Consider the following 22,301-nt stretch of genomic DNA (forward strand, 5'->3'; position numbering starts at 1 on the left):
AGAATAAGTTTTAGGAGATAGACAACAGAAACTCTGCCGTCCGTGCGTTAAGTTATAACAGACGACCACTGTTATAACTGCTAACAGTCACTCACTTTTTACTGTTCATGGTCACTGTTCATTTTTAAGTGGATAGTGACAAACGACATTTTTGCCGTCCGTCCACCAATTCCACAAAATGCTAAAAAAAGAACCCATCGGACAGGTTTTTCATGTTTTGACATGCCAAATTTGGTTGGCAGGCTAAAAAAGTAAAAATCCTATGCAGTCCATTTTAGCATTTAGCAGCTCTCCATTGGATTTGCTTTAAGGAGCCAAGGGGGTGTTCGTTTTTTGTTACTTATATGTTTCTATGAGTAAAATTTTCCTACTTACACTTTTGACACTTACAAGTAGCAACAATATACCATAAAAAAAAGGTTAAATCTAGGGTGCGCAGGAGAGAGAAAGTGAGGGTAAATCTGGGCCACTCATACACAGAGGTGAGGGTGTATTTCAACAAAGAAATACTGATCCAAAGGCCCATACATCTCACGCACTGAAGACATGCTCTAAAAAAAAAGTGTACTACGTATAAGTAACTGAAAAACAAATACAAAAAAAAAAAAAATGGTCAACCACTTTTTACAATGAAAATAAGTAGCAAACACTTACAAAAACCAAAAAACAAACACCCTAAAAAGGAGTTTTTCGGTACGAGAGCCTGCTAACTGAAAAACATAAATGCAATTAGCATACTTGATATAGGAACAGATATGTTATCGTCTACCACCTCTGTAGTGGGAAGAGACTCGACTATTGTTGCTACCAAGGCTACTAAAGCCACCCTTTGCACCGCTGTTGTCCAATCTAATTGGAAGTAACCAAGAGCTGAAAAATAGTAAAGCATCCTGTAACATGAAAGCCAAAATTAATATAAGATCTTTAGTGCTCAAATATCTTTGATAAAAGGGACCAAAAGCTAAAACCTACATGATGGAAATCAAGAAACCGCATAAAAACATGGAGATACTCCCAGCAAAACTCTTCTGTGGATTATAAGGAATCTTTAGTGAACCATATTTCCTTCCCATGATATCGGCAAAGCCTGTAAAACACCGTGTCAGAAGAGCACAACAAATAGTTACAATATGTGACTTGGCCAAGACCTAGGTCCTACCATCCCCACCACACATCATGGCCAATGAGATCACTCCAACTGGAGAATCACGCCAGAATAGAATTGCACTGGAAATCAAGATCAGAACGTAATAAAGAGGACCTCCAAGCAATTCCCTGCACAATTGAACAATTTAAACATTTTTACCAATAGTTGTTTGCACATACATTATTAAACAAGACCCCTTCTTTGAAGACACAATTAACAGCAGGAAGAGGGTTACTATGGATGAAGACTAGAGAAATTACTTTGGATTTCCTTCACGTGTAACTGACTTTACAAGACCTTCATCAGTAACCAGTGATAGTCCGTTTACAATAAGCCTTACGCAATTCAAGAGAGGAACAAAAGCAGCAAAATAGCGTGCTCCTGTCGATGCACTACTCTAGCATTAAAATAATTAACTGAATTAAGCAAAAACAATACCAAGTGACCTCAGGAAAACACTAAGAGTTTCACAGAAAAGGGATGTACCTGAAAATTGGCCAAGAAAGCATGAAAAGCAATCCTGATAAAATATGGACGATTTTTCTGCTCAAATTCTGGTTGAAGCAACAGAGACAACAAATAATCATTGTGAGAAATACATTCTAAATGAATATGACTGAGAGAGAATATTGCTATAAAGTTTCTACTCGCAGTTTTTTTTTGCCATTAATAATCAAATTTTTTAACTTGCGACTGAGCAACTCAGCGTCATTTTCTAGCTAATCATTTTTCTTAAGAAAACACTTTTAAACTTAATCAATGTAAATCAAATTTGTTTGTGATACGTAAGTTTAGCTTAGAAGCAGTCTAAGCTCCATTTAGTCGGCAACCGAGAAATATACACTGTTCAGGTAAATGTGAGAAAATATATAAAAGTAAAAGTAATTGACCGGTTTTTCAAAATCTTGAGTTCTACACCATGTGTGCATGTGCAAGTACGCGATGTCCTTGCATAAGTAAGAATTGTCATCTGTTTGTCATGCTTTGTGTTTAGCTACAGCATAATTTATTATGACCCAATTTTTTTGTAATAATCAAAACTTGCGCATAAGATTGCAAAACAAAATATTATGTCATGAGTTCCCTTTTTCCCCCTGAAATTCTATTCAAGTAAATGTCTATCTATTTATGGTCGATAAAATGTCCAATTCTGAGACACACATGCATATTTGTTTTTTTTGTGATTATTTTTCTCTTTTACCCGACCCTCTCCCAGGTGCTGGGCGGATTTAAAACTTATGTGGTAACAACTCCCACAATTTTTACCAACTGAACCACATGCTTTGGTACAGACAAGTTCTCCAGCAACCCCTGTGAATACCCTCTGCATAACATGTATTTTCTAAAAGTGAAGAAAATTACAAAGTACAAAACGATTCATATTGCCAATAATAGCTTTGCTACAACAATGCTGAAAAAGAGGAAAGTACTTAAGAGGGGAGAAAGAAAGAAAAGGACTTAGAATCAGAAGTCTGGCTAATAAATAACAGCATCTCAGCAGCTCTACTAAACTGTAACACTTAAGAAATGCACAATATATAAAACACTTAATGCAGTTGGACATGGAGAATTGTTAGACTAGACTTACTCCATGTAAGGATTCCTATCGTTATGATGATGGACATACATAATTAAAACTTTTAGAGATGTGTCTTTGTTTTCCCATCTCAATGCAGTTTTCTAGATAGTAGACTTTAGAATTGCACAAAAATCTGTGGATCTATTCTTTTCAATAGCTTGTACCCTTTTCTTTCACTAAAAATGTGCGAACGGAAACAGCCTAATAATGTACAGCCAATAATTAATGTACCATCAAATGCTAATGTACTAACCTGCTTGATTAGCTTTTGTTCAGTGAGACTATCGAAAAGGCGGACTAGAACATACGCACCACCACTAACAAGTGCAGCTGCTACTGCATCTTGCAGAAGTGCCCCATGGCCGGCTTCCATTGCACACAAGGGTTTAAAGGACGAAGTGGAACATAAAGAATCTGGAAATGAAGCAGTAACTAGATTTTGAAAATGAAAGAAGGGTCGATGTTTGGTGTGTTTTTGAACATATGAAAATCTTGAACTGGAATAGTGGTGGGGGTGGAGTGAAGGTTTGAAGGAGAAGAGTGTTGATGCTCCAAAGCTCATTGATAGTGATTGAATCAGGTTATTGCAGACTTGCAGTGGAGTATGGTAGAGGGCACACGTGACTGCATCACTGACCACATACTTACCACTCAAGTGATTAATAGTCCTGAAATTCTTTACATTCCAAAAGATAAAAGAAAAGAGGCTGTAGATTTTATCTAAAATTGGGGGCTACAAAATTTTGAAGTTTCCTCTGTCTGTAATATATTGGGCAAGTTAAAATTTTCAAAACAAGCCGATATCTACAGCCTCTTTTGGGCGGTAAAGAATTTCAGGACTATTAATCACTTGAGTGGTGCAGTCACGTGTGCCCTCTACTAATACTCCACTGCAAGTCTGCAATAACTGAGTAAACAAAGTTCAGGAGGGGTAGTCTCCATCACTTTGTCCAAACATTCGCTGCAGTTGCTCACTTTTGTGTGCGACAAGTTGGGCGCTAAAAAAGTAAAAAGTCTTTGTAGTTGTACAAAATGGGCAATTGAAAGATGAAACCACCAATAACTGTACATTATCGAGAAAAAAAGGCTGAATGAGATTGAACCAATGCTGTGCGTCCGTTTTGTAAAATCATAAACGATTTATAAATTCATTTTTGGATGTGGATGTATGATACAATCTTGAAGTGATTGTATTAAAAACACATAATATTAAAGTTTATTAAAGACCTTTTGACCTCTACATCCACACACAAGTGCAAACTATAATAATATTTTTCTTTTGGGTTACAATTATTTATAAGATTTGCATACTAATTTGCAACTGCCACTAACTACCCACTAACATATAATGACCACAACCCATTTACAACAAATATTACCCACTACCCTATGCTCCCACACATTCAACACATAACAATGTAATGCACCACAACATCACCTTGATATAGATTAGTAAAAAAGAGTGCAGATCAAATTCTTCGTTGGCTTGGGTTGGCCTAGTGGACTTTTTATATTGATCATCAGGTTTCTAATGAGGGAGGCAGAATGGGGATATCTATCTCAAGTCTTAAACCTCGTGTTTTGGTAGAGTTACACTCTTGCAAATGGAATCCTGAGTCCTGACCATGTGGACCTGGAGTATTAAAAAAGAGATTATCTGCTTCTAATGAGTGACGCTAAAGTCTCTGAAGAGAATCGTGTTTTACAAAAAATAAAATAAATATAATCCCGCTATAAACAGTAGTCATCTATTTCCGCAAATGCAAATTATTTATGAATAATAACAACAATTTCATGTTACAAACAGTGTCTCGACAAGCCTCGGTGCAAAAAGTATAAACACTTTCAAGCATTCAGTATAAAGTCCAGCAAGTAATTGCAAACCATGCCAATAGCCCAATGTATTCACCAACCTTACAATCAGTAATCAACAGTAATTTGTATTTTACTATCTTCAAAACCCCTACCATATAGGGTGTTGATGCTGAATACTCTATGTCATCTGGAAAAGAGCAATTACAATATTTAGGCACACCTTATAGCATACGAAAGTAATGTAAACAAGAAAAAATGTTGACCTACCTTAGAATTATCCTGCAGAATCATAATATCTTCCTTGCCTTGAGATAAGAGTACATAAGAAAGAATGTGACAACAGAACCGACGATTATCCCAGCTGTTGTCAGCCAAAATGCAAACTGCACAAACATAAAGGACACATGCAACTATTTTAGCATGACATATACGACTTACAAGAAAGCACCAAGATTAAGATAAAACTTTGAAGAAAACTAGCAATAAGCTAAGCAGCGTGCAGGTTGATGAAATAGGTTCCAACGTGCTGAAATAGTTTGGGAGCAAGATATACCATAAGAGACAAATACATATTTAGGAGGACATACCACAAGTTCTTCCAGATAGGACTTCAAGTTCATCCCAAATATTCCTGAAACAAAAAAACAGGATGTCAGGTGGTCACATGCAGGCACAGATGTTTTCCATATTATTTCGCAATACAAAGGAGACCAATAGTCCACATCTTAGGGAGAAATTTCGCAATGGTAAATACAAGAATGAGAACATGAAAGAGTTAATTTATTCAAATGACGCAACTCAACCAGTAACCACAGATGTAGACACATTGATGTTAATCTTAAGTTTCCTACTTTCCTTCATTTTTCATTTTAAGCAAAAACATTTAAAAATGTTAAAAATTGGTCGTAACAGAAGCTCTTCTTGTCTAAAATGTAATTGGTAATTGGGGCAAATCTAGAAAGAGCTACATCCAAATCATACATCAGTGCAACATCATGCAACTTGGATTTACGTCAAACCTACTCAAACTGCAAGCATATCAGTAAGTACTTCGGGATTGCAACTTGACTTTCAAGACCAAATCTTTTGAATTAAAAATTTTAGTTTAAAAAGTAGACCATGAAGAAGAAAAGATAAACTATTGCTAAGAAAGTTATTCATCAAAGAGAAAAATGAACATTATTACTTTTGTGTGAGTGAGTGTGGAAAGAGAGGTTTCCCTTACTTGCTTTCAGAAACACTGCTAGAGGGAATCATCATTGGTGGGTATTGGAAAAAGCACTAATAAAAATAAACCGCCACTGGTGGTCTTAATTCTCGAAGGGTAGGAATACAGAAGAATTAGTTAGTTACATTCTCACAGAGCAGAAGAATAACTAAAGCATAGTTCCATAAGCACCAAAAGACAAGCATGGAATGGTCCTTGTCAGGACAAGCAATTCTCATTCCCCAATAAATCTAATTATATGCATCATTACTCCAGTTACGAAGACCATTCGTTCTGTAAGTTCATTTAACCCCTAATATATCAATAACCATTCGTTCTGCAAGTGAGGCTCACCCTTTATCCTACCATAGGTTTTAGCGTGGACTACTCAATCTATTTTTGGATAGGTGCTTAAAAGACCAACAGAATTACACAGCTCAAATTGACTCAAAGGACTCCATAGCTAAAATTTAAAAACATGCGCAAAGAACATCAAGTAATCCCATTTAAGTGCCAAAAGAAAACAATACCTGCTACAAGAGCACCCATTGCAAGACAAAATGTCCCAACCTGTAGAAGCAATTCCACTCTGCTTACCTCAAGCCTCCGGGAGCTGAAAATACAGAAAAGACAAAGAGCAAAGAAAACTATGAAATAAGGATTCAATCACAGTTCCCAAGTGCTATATGATTTGAGCATTTAAAGAAGAACAAAAATCAGAAAAAAAAAAGTTCCACGTGCACCGACTAGTTAGAAAACCAACATAAGGTCAAGATTGATTTACAAAATATTTGAGGAGTTCCATACTTTGATCAATTTTCATTCATGACAGGTGTGTAAGTATTTCTTTGCGAAGTTGGATAATTTTCTCTGGAACAGAAGAACTAAAACTTTACGAATTCTCAGTTCGTAACAGACCTACATTTCGACGGAACACACATGTAACCAGGAAGAGTACAATCAAATATTGGTAAAGTGAGATGATAAACAAAAGGATCGAAGTTCTCACAAGATAAAACTTGTAAATAGAAGAAAAAAAGCATACATAGTCCTAACCTTAAGTTGACAGCAATGGAATCCTCCATTTCCCTTGCGGAATCAAGAAGCCTTTCTGCATGACCATGACAAGATTCACATCTGGCAATAACGAACCAAGGCATGAGGTATGGAGTTGCTCTAGATAATATATTTCAACATAGTTTGAAAGGATACTGATATGTTTCAGTGCAGTAGAGTCAAGCCTATCTTCATCATGTAAAGCAATCTATGTTTGTATATTCCTCACAGTATAAATTAAACGTATTCCCTTACTGTAAAAAAAAATTGTCTTTTAATAGTAAATACAAAGTAATGGAAAGGCTACAATATACCACATTGAATACATGCTATATACACATGATTCATACTATTTTAGCCATTACTACCCAATTAATGTTACCTACGGGTGGCGCCATTTAAGTTCATATAATGTTATTGACAGGGAACTTTGCAAAGATTAACCTACACGACTCTCCTCTCTTTTTTACCAAGTTACATTGACACGGACACGTGTGTTTGTATCCGACATGGATACAAAGTGTCTGGCACGGCGAAATATAAAAAATTGAGGTATATCACAATACAATATGTGTTCGACATGGACACGGACACTTGGATACGTATCCAACATAGATTATTTTTGAAATATGGTGTGTCCGTGTAACATAGCTTTTTTAATGTTTTTTTAATTGGTAGGAGTACTACTTCAGTCCGTCAAAGAGAAAGTTACATAATTAGAATGTCACTAGGCACTAGCACTTAGCAAGGTACACAGGCTTAGAAAAACAGGAACTCAGGCAGGTCAATTTAACCTACCATACAAAGCAAAATTGAAGAAAGGTGGAAACCTAAAAGGCCCAAAACTAAAACCAATCTCGCACAACAGTAAGAAAACCTCACACCCAGACCAGCTTCCCATTTAAAAAGGTGTATATTGCAGCTCCCCCAACACTTATCCCCACGAGAAAAGAAACCTAATAATATCTTTAATGGTGTCACTAAGTTTCTAATGGTCGCCCTTAGTATGCTGCCTATCCAACTATAGCCAAATGCCCCTTCCAAGGATAGAAGGTGATCATGCTCCACAACCAAGCACCATCTGGGAAAATGTCCATGTCTATCATGATGCTAGAAAGTCCATAGAACCCGACACAAACAACACAAAGTTAAATATAAAACCATTCCAGATTGGTCAGGAAAAGGAACAATGGAGCAAGAAATGAGTGATTGGTTCTCCGTCAGCCATGCAAAAGAGGCAAAGGTTTACCAAAGTCTTATCTCCGTCAAAAGAGTTTAATGTCAAATGCACACCAAAGCAGCACAAAAAAAAAGAAAAACTTTCGACCTTGATATGCAGGGTCTATTAAATGGAGTATAAGCCAGTGAACTGAAAATAACATTTTTCTTCAGACAAGTATCTGACCTTTGCAGATAGTTCTCTAAGAGCATTTCAATTTCTTCCTCCTCCTCTGAAAAAAAAATTAAAAGCTATTTCAAATTGATATACAGTACACTTGATTTTTGAGAAACGGCTAAGAAAGGCATAGAAAACAAATTTAAATCAAGTCTTATCACAGCCAATTGAAGATAGCATCATTGAGTATAAAATAGGTAGACAACACTTCAAACAATCTAGGCACCACTTTACCTTCAGCAATCTGCTTTTCTAAGGGAACAGAGCACTCCATGTCATTGTTTCCTTTGCTCAGCGTGCAATTTCTGCCCATGATACATATACGACGTATCTCGTGGGGATCTTCTAAAAGATCAAGTAACATTTGTTTGAGAGCACCTGCCCGTGAACCCAACTCAACCTTCCATACAACAACGAAAAAAAGGACCAAATTAATGTCAACTGAATTGAAACAGTTTACTGTCCAATGAAAAAGAAGTTCAGAGATATCATTCTTGTGATTAGGATCCGCAATTTATACAACTATACCAATGTCTGTTTGCTTAGACGAAGTTGTTCCAATATGTCAGCTGTCAAACGATTCGGCAAAACTTCAAGTAATGCTACAACCTAAAACAGAAAAGATAACATGACTGTAACAAACAAAGTGGTTGATGATCACAATGAATACACATTTTGTTGCTACCCATGTATTTCAAGTACCCTCAGTAAATTTATAAATTACTCCACTGCTTCCGTGCTTCGTAATAATCTTACAGTAAGAAGATCAATTCAACAAATACATACTCACTATGTTCACATACTCACACGAGGTTCCACATCCATTAATCTTCGTTCCAGACGCTGTATTCGTGAAAGCAAAGCAGCCTCAACAACCTAAAAGAACATATGGAACCACAAAACTTGAATTGAAAGAACTAAGAATTCACACAAGGCTCCACATCCATTAATAATTTAAATTGCAGACAGCAAGAAAATTAATACCAAAGAAATAAAAATTTAAAATGAATAATAGCTCATAGTATGTGTGACCAACTTCTAAATATTCCACAAACAGTCCTTTTTGTAATTGTAGGTAGTTCGGTTTACATTGATACAAGACTTTTCTGCCAACTACGGACAGAGTCAAAATCGATAGAAAAAATGGAGACATTCTTTTTACAGATAGTCATGTGTGTTAAAGTGCTAGAGGAAGCATTATATTATTTATCATAGAGACTTTAGATGGTGGAGAGTGCTAGAGGAAGTATTATAGTATTTAACATAGAGACTTTAGATGGTGGAGAGAGCCGGATTAAAGATGCACAACCATATTGGGAACTAATGAAGTAAGAACAAGTTAATAAACAAATACTTTGTATTATAGAGTGGATGGAGCAGATCACATCTAACAATTCATATGGCTATATGTATAGCCTATGGAACACTCTAGAATCTAGGAACGCACATGAAATCCTAGAGATTCCTACAACACCTAGACTCATCCGACCATACATGAAACATCTAGAGACACTTTGACTTGGTACATTCTAGGAAGTTCTTTGAACCTTGAACTTTCTAAAATTTGATCCACTAAATTACAAAATTAGTTTCCAACAATGGGCCCCTCCTCACCACTTTTGCTGGAAATGCATTGCGTGGAGTTGGTTTCTTATCTAGGGGATGTGTTTTGAGTTTTGATCATAATCAACAATGAACAAGTACAAAAATCAGGATCTTTGCATGAGATTATAAATTGTCAAATCATGCACATGTTTGTTGAGCACGTCTTTATCATCAACCTGTCAAAGCATCTCAAGGAACACTCTCGGTGGGTCAATATCCACAAAAAATCTTATATTCTCTACCATATACTTTGAACAATGACTCACATAACCTTATTTCTCTACCACTTCCAACAACTCAATCTGGTCTGAAATGATGGGGATGATGCTTTTAGCACCAGGAAATTCTTGTCACAAATTCGCCAACATGGAAAGAGTCAAGTATCTGTGTTTAAAACCCAAATAGAGATCCACTTAGCCGATGGAACCACTCATGTCATGTTCACTGTCTCCTGAAATGAATGTTGCTGAGTATTCATCAGTTCTATTAATGGGGTTCGGTTCCCTCACTTTCCTAAATACACTCTCTAGACTCTAAAAGATGGCTTAATTGTAGATGCAAATTTCTTTTCAAGGTGACCCATCCTTTGCCATCTACTCCACCCGAAATAACCAAGGACTACTCCTTCTGTGAAGATCATGTATAAATAGTAGGATTTGTGCTATTGGCAAGCATGGAAGTCCTCATTTTTGTCTTTTTACAATGCTCAATGATTCCTTCTTTAAGAGTCTAGTCATACTAGACTTATCCTTGAATTTCTCAATAATTGTATTTGGAAATCCGAAGTCCCATCTCAGGTTACTTTTTAATTTGGTGTGTTGCGACTGACCATTGATGACCTAACTGGGAAGAGAAAGAGGATTATGAAGTTTTGTCCTCTGAATGTTAGCTGGGAGGTTGGTGCTATTTCTTCGTGAGGGAAAACATAACACCCTTATGCATTGTCACTATTCATGAAGGTTTGGTGCTATTTTGTCAAATAGCAGGGGTCATTCAGGTGCGCCGCCCCATTCACTTAAGGATCTATACGTCTCCTGAATTTTGAGAGTTCACTCATCTATGGCGAGAAAATTGTAAAGCACAATGATAGTTATCATGTCGAAACCTCTGGTTTGAGAGGAATAGTAGATACCTGGAGGATAGATATAGACCTACAAGGAAACAGCGGACACAGAGGACATATTTTTTTTTAATTTGGTAAAGATTCAGGAGGGAGTGGAGGGACAGAGCATGTGAAAACTTCTGTATGGATGGTCTCTGACGGGCAGATAGCTGGAGTTACATACTGCGTATTTCCACTATCTTCCATATTTTCTCGTCTATATGTCATGTTTACTTTGTAATGCAAGATATCTTGTCCTAAAAGTTCTTTTCGTTCGCCTATTAAATATATTTCAACTTTGTCAATATGGAAATATACTACATTAGTTTTCAAAACTTATTTATTCCCAGTTTACTTGAGCACTGAAGCAAACAACGTAATAATCTTTGTGGCCTACAATAAGAAAATGTTTGATTAAACCTTAAGGCAGAGTAGTCCATAGAGCTAAAGTTACATGAAATAGACAATAACAAAACAACAGGAGCTTTTTTATAGCTATCACATGAAAGGGTTTAATTAAGAAAAACAAACCTCAAGCTCAAATGGCATTGACGGTCCTCCATTTATGTTTTTTGGATTCAAGCGAGGCAACAAATGATCCAAAAAGGCTTTCCCCCCTTTACTGCAGATAGTTAACTACAATACGTTTAGCACAATTCTTCAAAATAAAACCAACCAATGTGAGGCTATGGAATTATGAACCTTCAGATGAAAAGATAAAAATTACCGATTAAAGTCAAATATAAGAACACGTTCTTGCATGGCAATTGCACGTAACGAGCCAAGATTAAACAAAATAGCATGCTCCCTGACCTACAGAGCACGAAACCACAATTATAAGATTACTTTGAAGCTAAGTTACATTGACACGGACACGTGTGTCCATATCCGACACCCGTGTGTCCGATACGGACACGTGTCCGTGGATATGTATCCGACACAGATTATTTTTGAAATATGGTGTGTCAATGTAACATAGCTTTAAAGTAAGATAGATGGTATACAGCTAATAAAGTAATTGGGGCTGTTGCAGAACTAACTACTTGAGAAAAAAGTCATTTGAGGACTCCGTAATATACCAATATACCAGTCAGAGACACTTCCGTAATAAATTTAGTAAAAAAGATGTTCAAGACAAATGAATACGCATTATATATACAACAAACCCATGTTTTAAACCAGTGTCAAATTCATATGGTGTTCAGCAAAGGGATTGGCGTCGAAACCAACTACACTGCAGAATGCTAAGTGATTGTAGAGAGTATAGAATAAGCAATAAACAAAGCATAGGTGTTCAGTTTGGGTGGTATCGGATTCTAGAGCTGCTGTGAAGGCTTTTGGTTAAGGGCAACATATATTGAGACTTACAGCAAGCTGGCAATAATGCAAGAGGAGACTTGACTATTGCCTAATTTTTCAACTGCAAAATTTGGTGCTAGGTTAGAAAAAGATTAAAGTGTCTTGTATGAAGGTCGACCGCCATGGCTTTATACATGGGAGGTGACTGGCATGAAGTATACTAGAGAGGTCTAAAACCAACAAAGATGGAGTGAAATGCAACTTCCTAGTGCACTTGTAACTTTTTTATTCTATTATCATTAATGTATTTTCTTTCTTAACTAGCAAAGAAGGAAAAAATGAATTTATGGGCATCAAACTATGGCCAATTTCACATAGTGTGCAACCAATTTTTTTTTTTAACACTTTGGGTATCAAACTTTTCAATTTTAACAATATGAGGATTCCATCAGTTTTCCATCTTAACAGTTGTATTTCTTTTTTTAAAAAATCATCAAAAATTAAGAAATTTATCTACATGGCAAAATTATAATGATAAGGCAAATGATAAACTTGTTTCCATGTACGTAATTTAGCGTCCACATAAGCAACTGTTAAGTGTATTTGGATGGAAAACTGACGAAATCCCCACATTGTTAAAATTGAAAAATTAAATGCCCAAAGTGTTAAAAAAAAAAAAAAATTGGTTGCCCGGTGAAATTGGCAATAGTTTAATGCCCATAAATTCATTTTTTCCAGCAAAGAAAACCAGTGTTTTAAACCATGGATGGAGATGAGCAGTTACAATACCAGTAAAGAAGGCATTGCATTTGTCAGCCATAATGAGGGATCAACACTCCGAATATCTCGAGGACGAAGACCTGCCAATGAATACATGAAAAAACTTTCATTATGTTATTATGTAAGTAGTAAATCATAAAATATGACCAAGGACTGAATTTCATTTATTACTTTATTAGTGAAACAGAGAATAATACTCCCTACACAGGCCCCATCTTTATTATCTCGTTTATTCTATGTTGATGATGTTCCTTTTCTTTAATGCCAATCAGTGGCGGAGCCAGAAAATTGAGTGAGGGTGAGCCAACCCCAACCCAACCAAACATAAAAAAAAAAAAACTCAATTTTTAAACTAATTATTCACAACTCTTATTTGAAATTATTATTTGTCACATGAAATGAAAAAAATCAAAACTGAATGGTAGTGCAAATCTCTAGACCCATTAATGTTATTATGTACTAATGTCTAGATTTTTATGAATAATTTCAACAATTCTTGTGCATCTACAATTTTTATTTCCTAAAGGTGTTCTAGATATGATTAGGTTTTACTAATCACATTGAGTGATGCAATTGTTTAAAAGGGGCTTTGTTTTTGGTTTCGGGACTATATATAGAATTATTCCAAGTTCTTCAGGAATTATGACTATTGAAATTATTTTTACCGGAAGGTCATAAATAGTAATTTGGAACTTCAATCATCATCTCTAGAATTACAAGTCAATCATTAGGTCCAAGATAGTGTCTGGATCAACTATCCATAGTGCATATCGCTTTTGCTTTAAGTCCACGACAAGTCAAGACATTTATCATGTGACTAATACAATTTAGATTTTAAAGAGGCGGAACATGAGCCATTACAGTGTGAAAAGCTATAAAACATTTTAATTCGATCTTCCGGCCTTACCAGTGGAACATGAGCCATTACCGATTTGGATTCTTGCCGGAGAAGTGCTCATAAACCTCAATTCCTTCTTGGACTTGTCTCACTAGCTTGTATCCTCTTCTCTTTTGCATGAGTACCATCCAAAGGTGTAATGTTCTTCCTTATTAGCTACCTTATCATCTATTTTTCTTAGGCCTAAATGAGACTTCTTCCCAACCTTCATCTTTCTTAGTAATAGCATCTTTCTCCACCTCATAAAGAATTTCACGTAACATGAATTGCAATTTTTATATATCTTTATCCAAACTGGTTTCTTCTTCTTGTTTATCTATACCCGTGTATTTTTTGGGTACAAATTCGGGATGCTTACAATATGAAGTTTTCTGTGAACATAGGTGTTCCAACTTAACCAGGCTTCTATCCTTGTATCTCATCGATACAACTTCGCGCCTAGTTTGATGCTAATTGGAGTGGTAATGTCAATGAAAACAATTTACATGTTTTGTTGCAATTATAGAATTCTAGTTTGTAAAAAATAGTTGCGTAGTTGAGATTTAATACCTTGACATAATTATTTGTTTTAAGAAAAAACCATAAACCAAGTTAACATATCCATCAGTGAGAATATTAAGTTATTTACCCAACACGATAAGCCCGTGGGGCTCCGGCCCAGCTCATTGACACCAATAATCCGCAGCAACACTAAGTCTCATGCTATTAAATATCATCACTATTTCCTGGTCTTTAACTTGGAAATAGGAAAACTATATATTTTTTTTTTGGCTGAAAATTGAGGGTGAGCCAGGGCGTACCCTGGGCCCCCCCTGGCTCCGCCACTGATGCCAATCTAGAGTTCTACACGAAGCTACTGAAAGAAAACCATCTAGGATCAATATTGCTCACTCATATCTGTCAGGTAGCTTCATATAAATCCAGCGTCTTTTTAGTACTAATGTCCATCCCAAGCATCAAAAGCTGCTTTAGAGAGAAATACCTTGGTGCTCCTGTTCTTTTACCTAGAAAGTCAAGGTCAAATTTTGACTATCCGACTAAGTCCAAAGAAATAATAGTGGTTGGAAGGCTAAACTGGTCTCGCAAGCTGGCAAGCTGCTAGAAGTCCACTTATCAAACATGTGGCACAAGTAATCCCCTCCTATGCCATGAGTACCGATCTACTCTGAAACAAAACCCTTGATGCCGATTTTGGTGGAATGGCTCATCAATTTATATTAGCATTCACACCATCAGTTGGAGGTCTAGGACATAATCCAAAAAAAGTTCGAGGTATAGGATTCAGATAGAGAAACGATATGAATGTTTCTCTATTAGCTAAGCTTGGTTGGCGAATCCATACCACTCGGTCAAATATTTTTAAGTCCACTTAACCAGGCCCCCACCATTGCGTCCTTCTGGTGGAAAGGTATTTGGAAGGCCATGGATGTTTGCTAAACTGGTCTTATATGAAAGATTGGAGATGCTTCAAATATCCCCGAACACGGTGCCTTGGACTATATCGAAACAATAAACCCACTGCACTAGAAATCACAAACCCCAGTCTATCCCAGCTCCCACAATTGGGAATTTGGGACTTCCGTTCCATATACAATAAATTTTCCCATCCAATCTCAAACTCCTATTAGACCTGGATTTAATGCATATCAAGTCTGAGTCACATAATCATCTTTTTCTTCACTGCAACTGGATCAGATGTTTATGGTCTAAATCACCGATATGAGTCAAAGTGAACCACTAACAAGGTTTGAATTGCAGGGAGTTAATCAATCTGATATGATATGGTGCTTTAGTCTAGATGCTCATCTATCGGCCTATAGAGGACTATATTGCTGCTTGCTACTATCTGGGATTATCAATAGGAATCAAATCCGGTTTGAGACTCTTAAGGAAAATCAGCATGTATAGCATCATACTTTCCACTACTACTCACTGCAACAAGACTCTAGAAGCCTATGATCCAGATCACAAAGTTCATATATTAATCTCTATTGACCATCACAAGGCCATATGGGGTGACATGGTGGAATCATCTACACTGTTAGACAAAGAGATATATATATATTTTGATGGTTGCAGGTCTTATGGTGCAGGTGCCATTTGTTTCTAACCAATAGGAGCAGCATGTAGTAAATTTTCCACCTCTAGTGCAAAGTCCCTGAGGTAGCAGCAAACTTCTCAAATATTCTACAGCTTCAAGAGACTATTGTACAAGGAGTAGTTCCTCAGTACATTTCTTAATTCTTATCGAGTAACTTCAATGCGTATATCCAAGATTTGAACTTCAAAATGATATAATTGCACCATTGTTTGGAATTAAGCAGACTACTCAGTATCTAATATCCCCACCCTCCTTATTGTTCTAAATTATCTCCAACTGGAATAATCATAGTATACAGCTGATGAACATTACCAGACTAACTAACAATACAAATCAAATTTGTTAAAGTTTATCACTCACCACTAGACTTCAACAATTGACGGCGATTAATTCTTCTTGCAGACATAACTCCATCAGCATTAACTTCTACCACCTGTAAAATCATAATTCATTACACAATTAAAATCTAAACATCACATATATTGAAATATTTACCTCATACACAGGCTCTCTAAGTCCACTAGATAAAGAATCCGTGGCAAACACAGACGATTTCTTTGAATTGACAACAGCCACACCATCACTCCATTCATCCAGGTCGCTTTCTCCTTCACTACTTAGAGTTTCCCCGTCTCTCCATCTCTCCTCTGTGGATTCTGTAACACATCTCAACTTGTTTGTACTTGGGTATATAGCAAAAGTTGTCTGTAACCATGATGATGATGGTTGAAAGTGATGAGAAGTGGAGAAAGGTAATGAAAGAAGTGGAGTTTTTAAGGAAGGAGAAGAAATGGAGGGTGGGAAATAGGAAAGTGAAGCAACAACCATAGTAAGTTTGTTTCAGTTTGTCTGACAAAAGAGTTGGTTGAGATGATATCGTTACGATCACGTCATTAGTAGTAATTCAAAGTTCAAACCAGAATATTTGTGGCTCGCATTGATCTACTGTGGAGGCCCACTGAAAAGTAGATTTTGATTAAATACTTTTCTTCAATCTTCCACGTACTGCATCACCTTCGTCACCTGTTATCTTTCCAGGATCGTTAAGCTGCTTTCAATTTAGATGCAAGAGAAGGAATTCCTTGAGAAACATTTATTAAATTAAATTTGAAATATGAGCAATGAAGTAGACATGACATGCCTTGCTCTTTTCCTTTGCTTCTTCTTTCTGCGATGTCAGTCAATTTCCCAGTAGTAGTATCTTTCTCACCAGTGTTGTTCACTTTGTTAACTGGTATATAAATTGAAAAAAGGATTGGCCTAGGCTACCACGAGAATACCACCACCTGAACTTTGTTGTTCACTGTCTTCATATTCTCTCTGCTTATTCACATCAGCCCTCTCTTCTTGATGCCATCTCTTTTTTCAAGTTTCAACAAACAAACACTTGGATTATGCTTCTTGAGCTGCCTCGTTACTATAAGAAGACAGTTGAGATTGCTTAAGCGGTAAATTCAGAGATTCATACAAGTGACACGTTGGATGTGTGTTGGACATGGTAAATGACGCGTGTCAATATTTTAAACACGTGTTAGTTCTAGTTGGACAAATCGGATATGTTGTTGATGAGGACAATGGGTTGGCGCCGGAGTATCAACTATCAAGTGTTTACTTGATGCATGCACTGTAGGTTGTGACACCTGTCCTTCTTTTTCGACCAGTGAGACTAGAGGTGCCCTTAGTCACCAGATCTTAGAGCGAAAGCGTTAAAGCGGCTAACTTGAAAAGCTCCCACTTTTAGAGCATGTGTAGATATACATATTACACTAGTTTGTAGGCCATGCATACGTACCGGTTTTTTTTAAAATATTTAGATTTTTTTTAGAAAATTGGGACTACCGTTTTAGTCGCTAACCTTTTTTAATTTTCTAACAAATAGTTTTAATTAAGTTTTAAAAACCCGTTTTTTTTCAATTGGGAGAGAGATCATATTTTAATAGGAGAATAATTCTCGTTTTAATTAAATATGCTAGATTTTCCCTTTTCAATAGGGGAGGAATTCCCATTTTAAGAAGAGAATGATTCCAGTTTTAATTAGAATTGTTAGAATTTGTTTTAATAGGAGATCACCGTTATAATAGGAGAGGAATTCCCGTTGTAAAAAAAGATTCCCATTTTTCAATCGGCTCTTTTGAAAACATTTAGATTTTTTTAAAAAAATTGAACCACCGTTTTAGTCGCTAACCCGTTTTAATTTTCTAATAAATTGTGTTAAATAAAATTTTAATTAAATTTTAAAAACCCGTTTTTTCAATTGGGGAGAGATCATGTTTTAATAAGGAAAATAATTCCCATTTTAATTAAATATGTTAGATTTTCTCTTTTCAATAGGAGAGGAATTCTTATTTTAATAGAATAATGATTCCCGCTTTAATTAGAAGTGTTAGAATTTGTTTTAATATAAGAGAAATTCCCGTTATAATAGGAGATGAATTCCATTGTAAAAAAAAAAATTACCGTTTTTCAAATAAGAAAGAAATTTCCGTTTTAATAGGAGATGATGTGGAATTTTAATAGAGCTCGAAAAATACCCCTTGTGGGAGCTTTAATATTAAGATATAGAAATATATATATGCATTATACATACACGATTTATTTCTGTGTTACTACACCACTTTTTTATAATTTTTATTTCCCTTGCTTTATTTTGAAAAACCTTAAAATACAGTGATGTGTCAAATGCTCTTAAACAAATAACAATCAATTTCTTGGGCCAAGTGTGAAACAGAGGTGTGCTCCATTTGAAAAAACCTCAAAATACATTATTTTTCTCCTTTTCATTCTTGGAGAACTCTCATAAGTTATGTTATGTACTTCTTCTCTTTGCAACTTCAAATTCCCCTTGCTAATGAAAACCAACTGCCAATTTTTTCTATTTCAATTCTATTCCTTTTTCTAATGAATTGATCATCCATATTAGTTAAAACTTTGAAGGTGGCATTTGCAATACCAAATTTGAAAATTGGATGCAATTTAGAATTTCTAATTGAAAAAAATCTTTAAATTAGTTCAAACATGAATCCTAGATTGCAATTTGTTAGAATATTGAAACAACACACTATTACTAGAAAGCAATATAGATGTAGAAATGACCAAAAAAGTGGAGAGCGCGGACTAAAAAATTAAAAACGCGGATTTAGATGCAGAGCGCGGTTTCTGGGTGATTTGGGTGTAAATCCGTAAGAGCGCGGATTGGGAGAGAGATCGGTACCCTTACCTGGCGGTTTGTGTGACTAAGGGGGTGCCACTTTTTCCCAAAATTCCGAAATCCGATCCGAAAAATATTCGGATTTAGCACTAATATATCTGTTCCGATTGCCGAATATCTGATTTAATTTCGGATCGGCATCAGATGCTATTTTAAAATCCGATTTTCTCGATCCGATAATTCCGATTTATATCCGATAGTGCCGAATTTTATCATTTCCAATTTTTCACACTTAGTAAACTCAAACTTATGATATAGTGGGTTTTCGAAAAAATAAATAAATTATGATATAGTGGATTTCATGTAATCTAAGCCCACACTTGTGTCGGCCCATATTGTGGATTATGTAAGCCCAACTCTTGCTTTTAATCTTTATAAGATTACATTATAGAATACAAAATAATGTTAGTTCGTTGGGTTTAATTGGAGCTGTATTGTACTATTGTGTTTGATTTACACCCCATGCTAACTGTAACATATGTTAATTACTAGCCATTTGGCCCGGCCTATAGCCGGATTTACTACATAGATAGCTAATGACTCAAAAGCCTAAAGTCCACTTGAATAAATAATATATGTATATTGATAGCTAATGATTCATTGCTTATAATATATGTATACTTTGTTTGAAGGGTTTATGTTATTATAATTTTTTTTTGAAAGGTTTTGATTCTATTTTTGGGTTATTATTGTCCTAAATAACATTTTTTATCATCCTCACCTTTAGAAACTATCAAAATATAACGCAACAATCAAGGAATAAAACACTCAAAACATACTATATGTTTAAGCGATAACCAAATTATATTTATTGCGCACAATGATCATCTTGTTGTTGAGTTGCACATAACCTATGTCATATTTAACTATGAGTCAATAAGCGAATATTGAGATATATAGAAATTTTATATCCAAAACATCAATGAGTAAATACTGAAATTTAACCAATAATAGCAAAGCTCAAGCCATTGCTTGAGGTCTCACTGAGAAGCCATCAACATTGCAAGCAAAGCATCAGGCCATTGCTAATGTGTTACAAATAATGGAATACAAATCACTATATCTTGGCAATTATATAGCTATTTTCCTATCATACACCAAACATGGACCATTGTAAAAGCAGTCACTAACAACAAATCAAACCAATTGACTTTAAACCCTAAAGCAGGAAAAAAGAGATTGCAGATAGATGGTATTGAACAAAATAAACAAATAAAAGGATCCTTGTAAAGCCAAGATGGTATAGCTATAATATATATCTAAGGATATCGGAATGGCGTGAATCATAAATAATTTATTTTAATTATTCAAGAGGACCACCTAAAAACTACCTATATGACTTATTATTGAGTAAATTGATAGATGAATCAGAAGAATAAACGAAAAGTTTGATAATAAATGATTTAATGACGCATTGAAATAAACATATTCTACTTTAACAATGCTTTTAGCCTTTGAGGAGTCATGCATCTTCGTCGAATTTCATAATTTTTGGCGTAGCTAGACTTAGTTACTTTGGGTACATGCATAAACTCATACCGCATTGCTAAACTGAAACAATTTTATTCTTACCTTGTCTCATCATGGCTTAGATCATATCCATTCTATCAGCTAAATTATGTACACAGTACAACATCAAAAGTAATATTTAATTTCTTCAAATGTCATGTACCCTTTCATTATACATCAACACCCCCTGAATAAGAAGGGTCGTTGCTTCAATTTCAGTATACTGTAGTATTACACTTAGGATTACATACCAATTGCCCCCCTAACAGTTAAAACCATGCTGATTGCTATGGCTAACAAACCAATCATAACAATTGACATGCTCCCATTTATTGAGAAAATAGTACAGAAGAAATCACAAAAGAGATAGTTATCAAAAAAAAAGAAATCACAAAAGACATAGATTGAAAAAAAAAAAAATGGTTACCACCACAGCTTCCAATTTCAAGCTAGTCGGCCACACAAATTTTGTACACAATAATCCAAAATCAGACAAATTCCATGTCAAAAAATTCCACCACATTGAGTTTTGGTCTACTGATGCTACAAACATTGCTCGCAGATTCTCATGGGGTCTCGATATGCCTATGGTCGCAAAATCAGACCTCTCAACAGGTAACATGGTTCATGCCTCATACCTCCTTTGGTCAGGTGAGCTCAATTTTCTATTCACTGCACCTTATTCACCTTCAATAGCTGGAAATACGTTAACTCAGACTGCTTCAATTCCAACTTATTCACACAACCTCGCGCAATTGTTCGCTAGTACGCATGGGCTCGCGGTACACGCTATCGTAATTGAAGTCCAGGACGCGGAGTTGGCGTATAATATAAGTGTCACGAATGGCGTGAAACCATCGTCCTCTCCGGTTAAACTCGATGAAGGCGTAGTTCTTTCGGAGATTTGGCTATACGGAGATGTTGTTCTTCATTATCTCAGCTTCGAAAACACAAACCAGAGTTGTCCACAGGTTCCATATGCTCTCCAGACTTAATGAATCACCCCTTCAATGTGACACCATGAAAAAGGACTACAATTGTAGCCATCGGTCTCCGTTAATAAAGTTCCTGTTAAAGTTCCTGTCCAGAAATGGTCTCGGTTCCTCATCTCTGAATGATATGGCCCATGGCACTTGCCTCCTTAAATCGGCTCCTCTTCCCTTGCATTTGTACTCCCCTAACCACACAGTCCTGTAGATTTTAAGAGAGATTAGTTCTAATAAAAAGAATTTCTGAACGAAATTTCGGAAAATAAATTATACTCCCCGAAGTTTATTAAGGGAAGGATCATTACCCTCTCCTTGAAGGGTCTCCCGATCCATCCAACGAAGGGTTTATAATGCCATCCAAGTCACAGAAGGAACATACCACTCTTGAAAATATACCCCAAGTTGTTCCCAAGTATATCGTCCCAGTCCCGTTTATTATACACTTTACAAAAGAAAACCTTGTGTCCTCTCCACAACCGAACTCATATGCGAAGCTGCGATTGATTCCCGATCCTCAGAGGCATTTGAATTAAGCGTGCACTCCTGATTCCAGAAACCACCTTCTATATCAAAAAATTGCGAGAAAAAACTGAAAAACAGCAACAAGCAA

The 22,301-nt window shown here is 35.9% G+C and overlaps 2 protein-coding genes and 1 pseudogene across 4 annotated transcripts; 1 reads left to right on the forward strand and 2 right to left on the reverse strand.

The window, feature by feature from the left end:
• Positions 1-552: 552 nt before the first annotated feature.
• VTE5 (phytol kinase 1 VTE5) lies at positions 553-3,501 on the reverse strand. Of its 2 annotated transcripts, XM_086570301.1 has the most exons (6): positions 2,980-3,501; positions 1,634-1,701; positions 1,408-1,539; positions 1,160-1,275; positions 973-1,087; positions 553-890 (listed from the first exon to the last, which is right to left on the reverse strand). In XM_086570301.1, the coding sequence occupies exons 1-6, from the start codon at positions 3,286-3,288 to the stop codon at positions 707-709; spliced, it is 924 nt and encodes a 307-aa protein (XP_086426427.1). In that variant the 5' UTR covers positions 3,289-3,501; the 3' UTR covers positions 553-706. The 2 variants fall into 2 exon arrangements, with proteins under 2 accessions (XP_086426427.1, XP_086426425.1); XM_086570299.1 differs by lacking the exon at positions 1,408-1,539 and having other exon boundaries at positions 2,980-3,428.
• A 976-nt stretch (positions 3,502-4,477) lies between these two features.
• Positions 4,478-17,352, reverse strand: MGT10 (magnesium (Mg) transporter 10). Of its 2 annotated transcripts, XM_086570297.1 has the most exons (15): positions 17,127-17,352; positions 16,481-17,008; positions 16,346-16,418; positions 12,996-13,066; positions 11,635-11,720; positions 11,439-11,529; positions 9,008-9,076; positions 8,729-8,809; positions 8,435-8,600; positions 8,210-8,255; positions 6,805-6,885; positions 6,279-6,361; positions 5,129-5,172; positions 4,809-4,924; positions 4,478-4,728 (listed from the first exon to the last, which is right to left on the reverse strand). In XM_086570297.1, the coding sequence occupies exons 2-14, from the start codon at positions 16,811-16,813 to the stop codon at positions 4,829-4,831; spliced, it is 1,320 nt and encodes a 439-aa protein (XP_086426423.1). In that variant the 5' UTR covers positions 16,814-17,008; positions 17,127-17,352; the 3' UTR covers positions 4,478-4,728; positions 4,809-4,828. The 2 variants fall into 2 exon arrangements, with proteins under 2 accessions (XP_086426423.1, XP_086426424.1); XM_086570298.1 differs by lacking the exons at positions 4,478-4,728; positions 4,809-4,924; positions 5,129-5,172; positions 6,279-6,361; positions 17,127-17,352 and adding an exon at positions 6,542-6,666 and having other exon boundaries at positions 16,481-16,947.
• A 3,769-nt stretch (positions 17,353-21,121) lies between these two features.
• LOC147487044 (4-hydroxyphenylpyruvate dioxygenase pseudogene) lies at positions 21,122-21,697 on the forward strand (annotated as a pseudogene).
• Positions 21,698-22,301: the final 604 nt, after the last annotated feature.

This window comes from Coptis chinensis, chromosome 7, assembly GCF_015680905.1.
Source record: "Coptis chinensis isolate HL-2020 chromosome 7, ASM1568090v1, whole genome shotgun sequence".
NCBI lineage: Eukaryota > Viridiplantae > Streptophyta > Magnoliopsida > Ranunculales > Ranunculaceae > Coptis > Coptis chinensis.

Coding starts and splice junctions, on each gene's coding strand:
- MGT10 (XM_086570297.1), bottom strand. CDS start 16,813: ATGGTTGTTGCTTCACTTTCCTATTTCCCACCCTCCATTTCTTCTCCT. Junction 8,810..9,007: donor TAATGGATGTGGAACCTCGT/GTGAGTATGTGA, acceptor TTTCTGTTTTAG/GTTGTAGCATTACTTGAAGT. Junction 8,256..8,434: donor AGAAAAGCAGATTGCTGAAG/GTAAAGTGGTGC, acceptor TTTTTTTTTCAG/AGGAGGAGGAAGAAATTGAA.
- VTE5 (XM_086570301.1), bottom strand. CDS start 3,288: ATGAGCTTTGGAGCATCAACACTCTTCTCCTTCAAACCTTCACTCCAC. Junction 1,276..1,407: donor ACACGTGAAGGAAATCCAAA/GTAATTTCTCTA, acceptor TCAATTGTGCAG/GGAATTGCTTGGAGGTCCTC. Junction 1,088..1,159: donor CATGATGTGTGGTGGGGATG/GTAGGACCTAGG, acceptor GGTGTTTTACAG/GCTTTGCCGATATCATGGGA.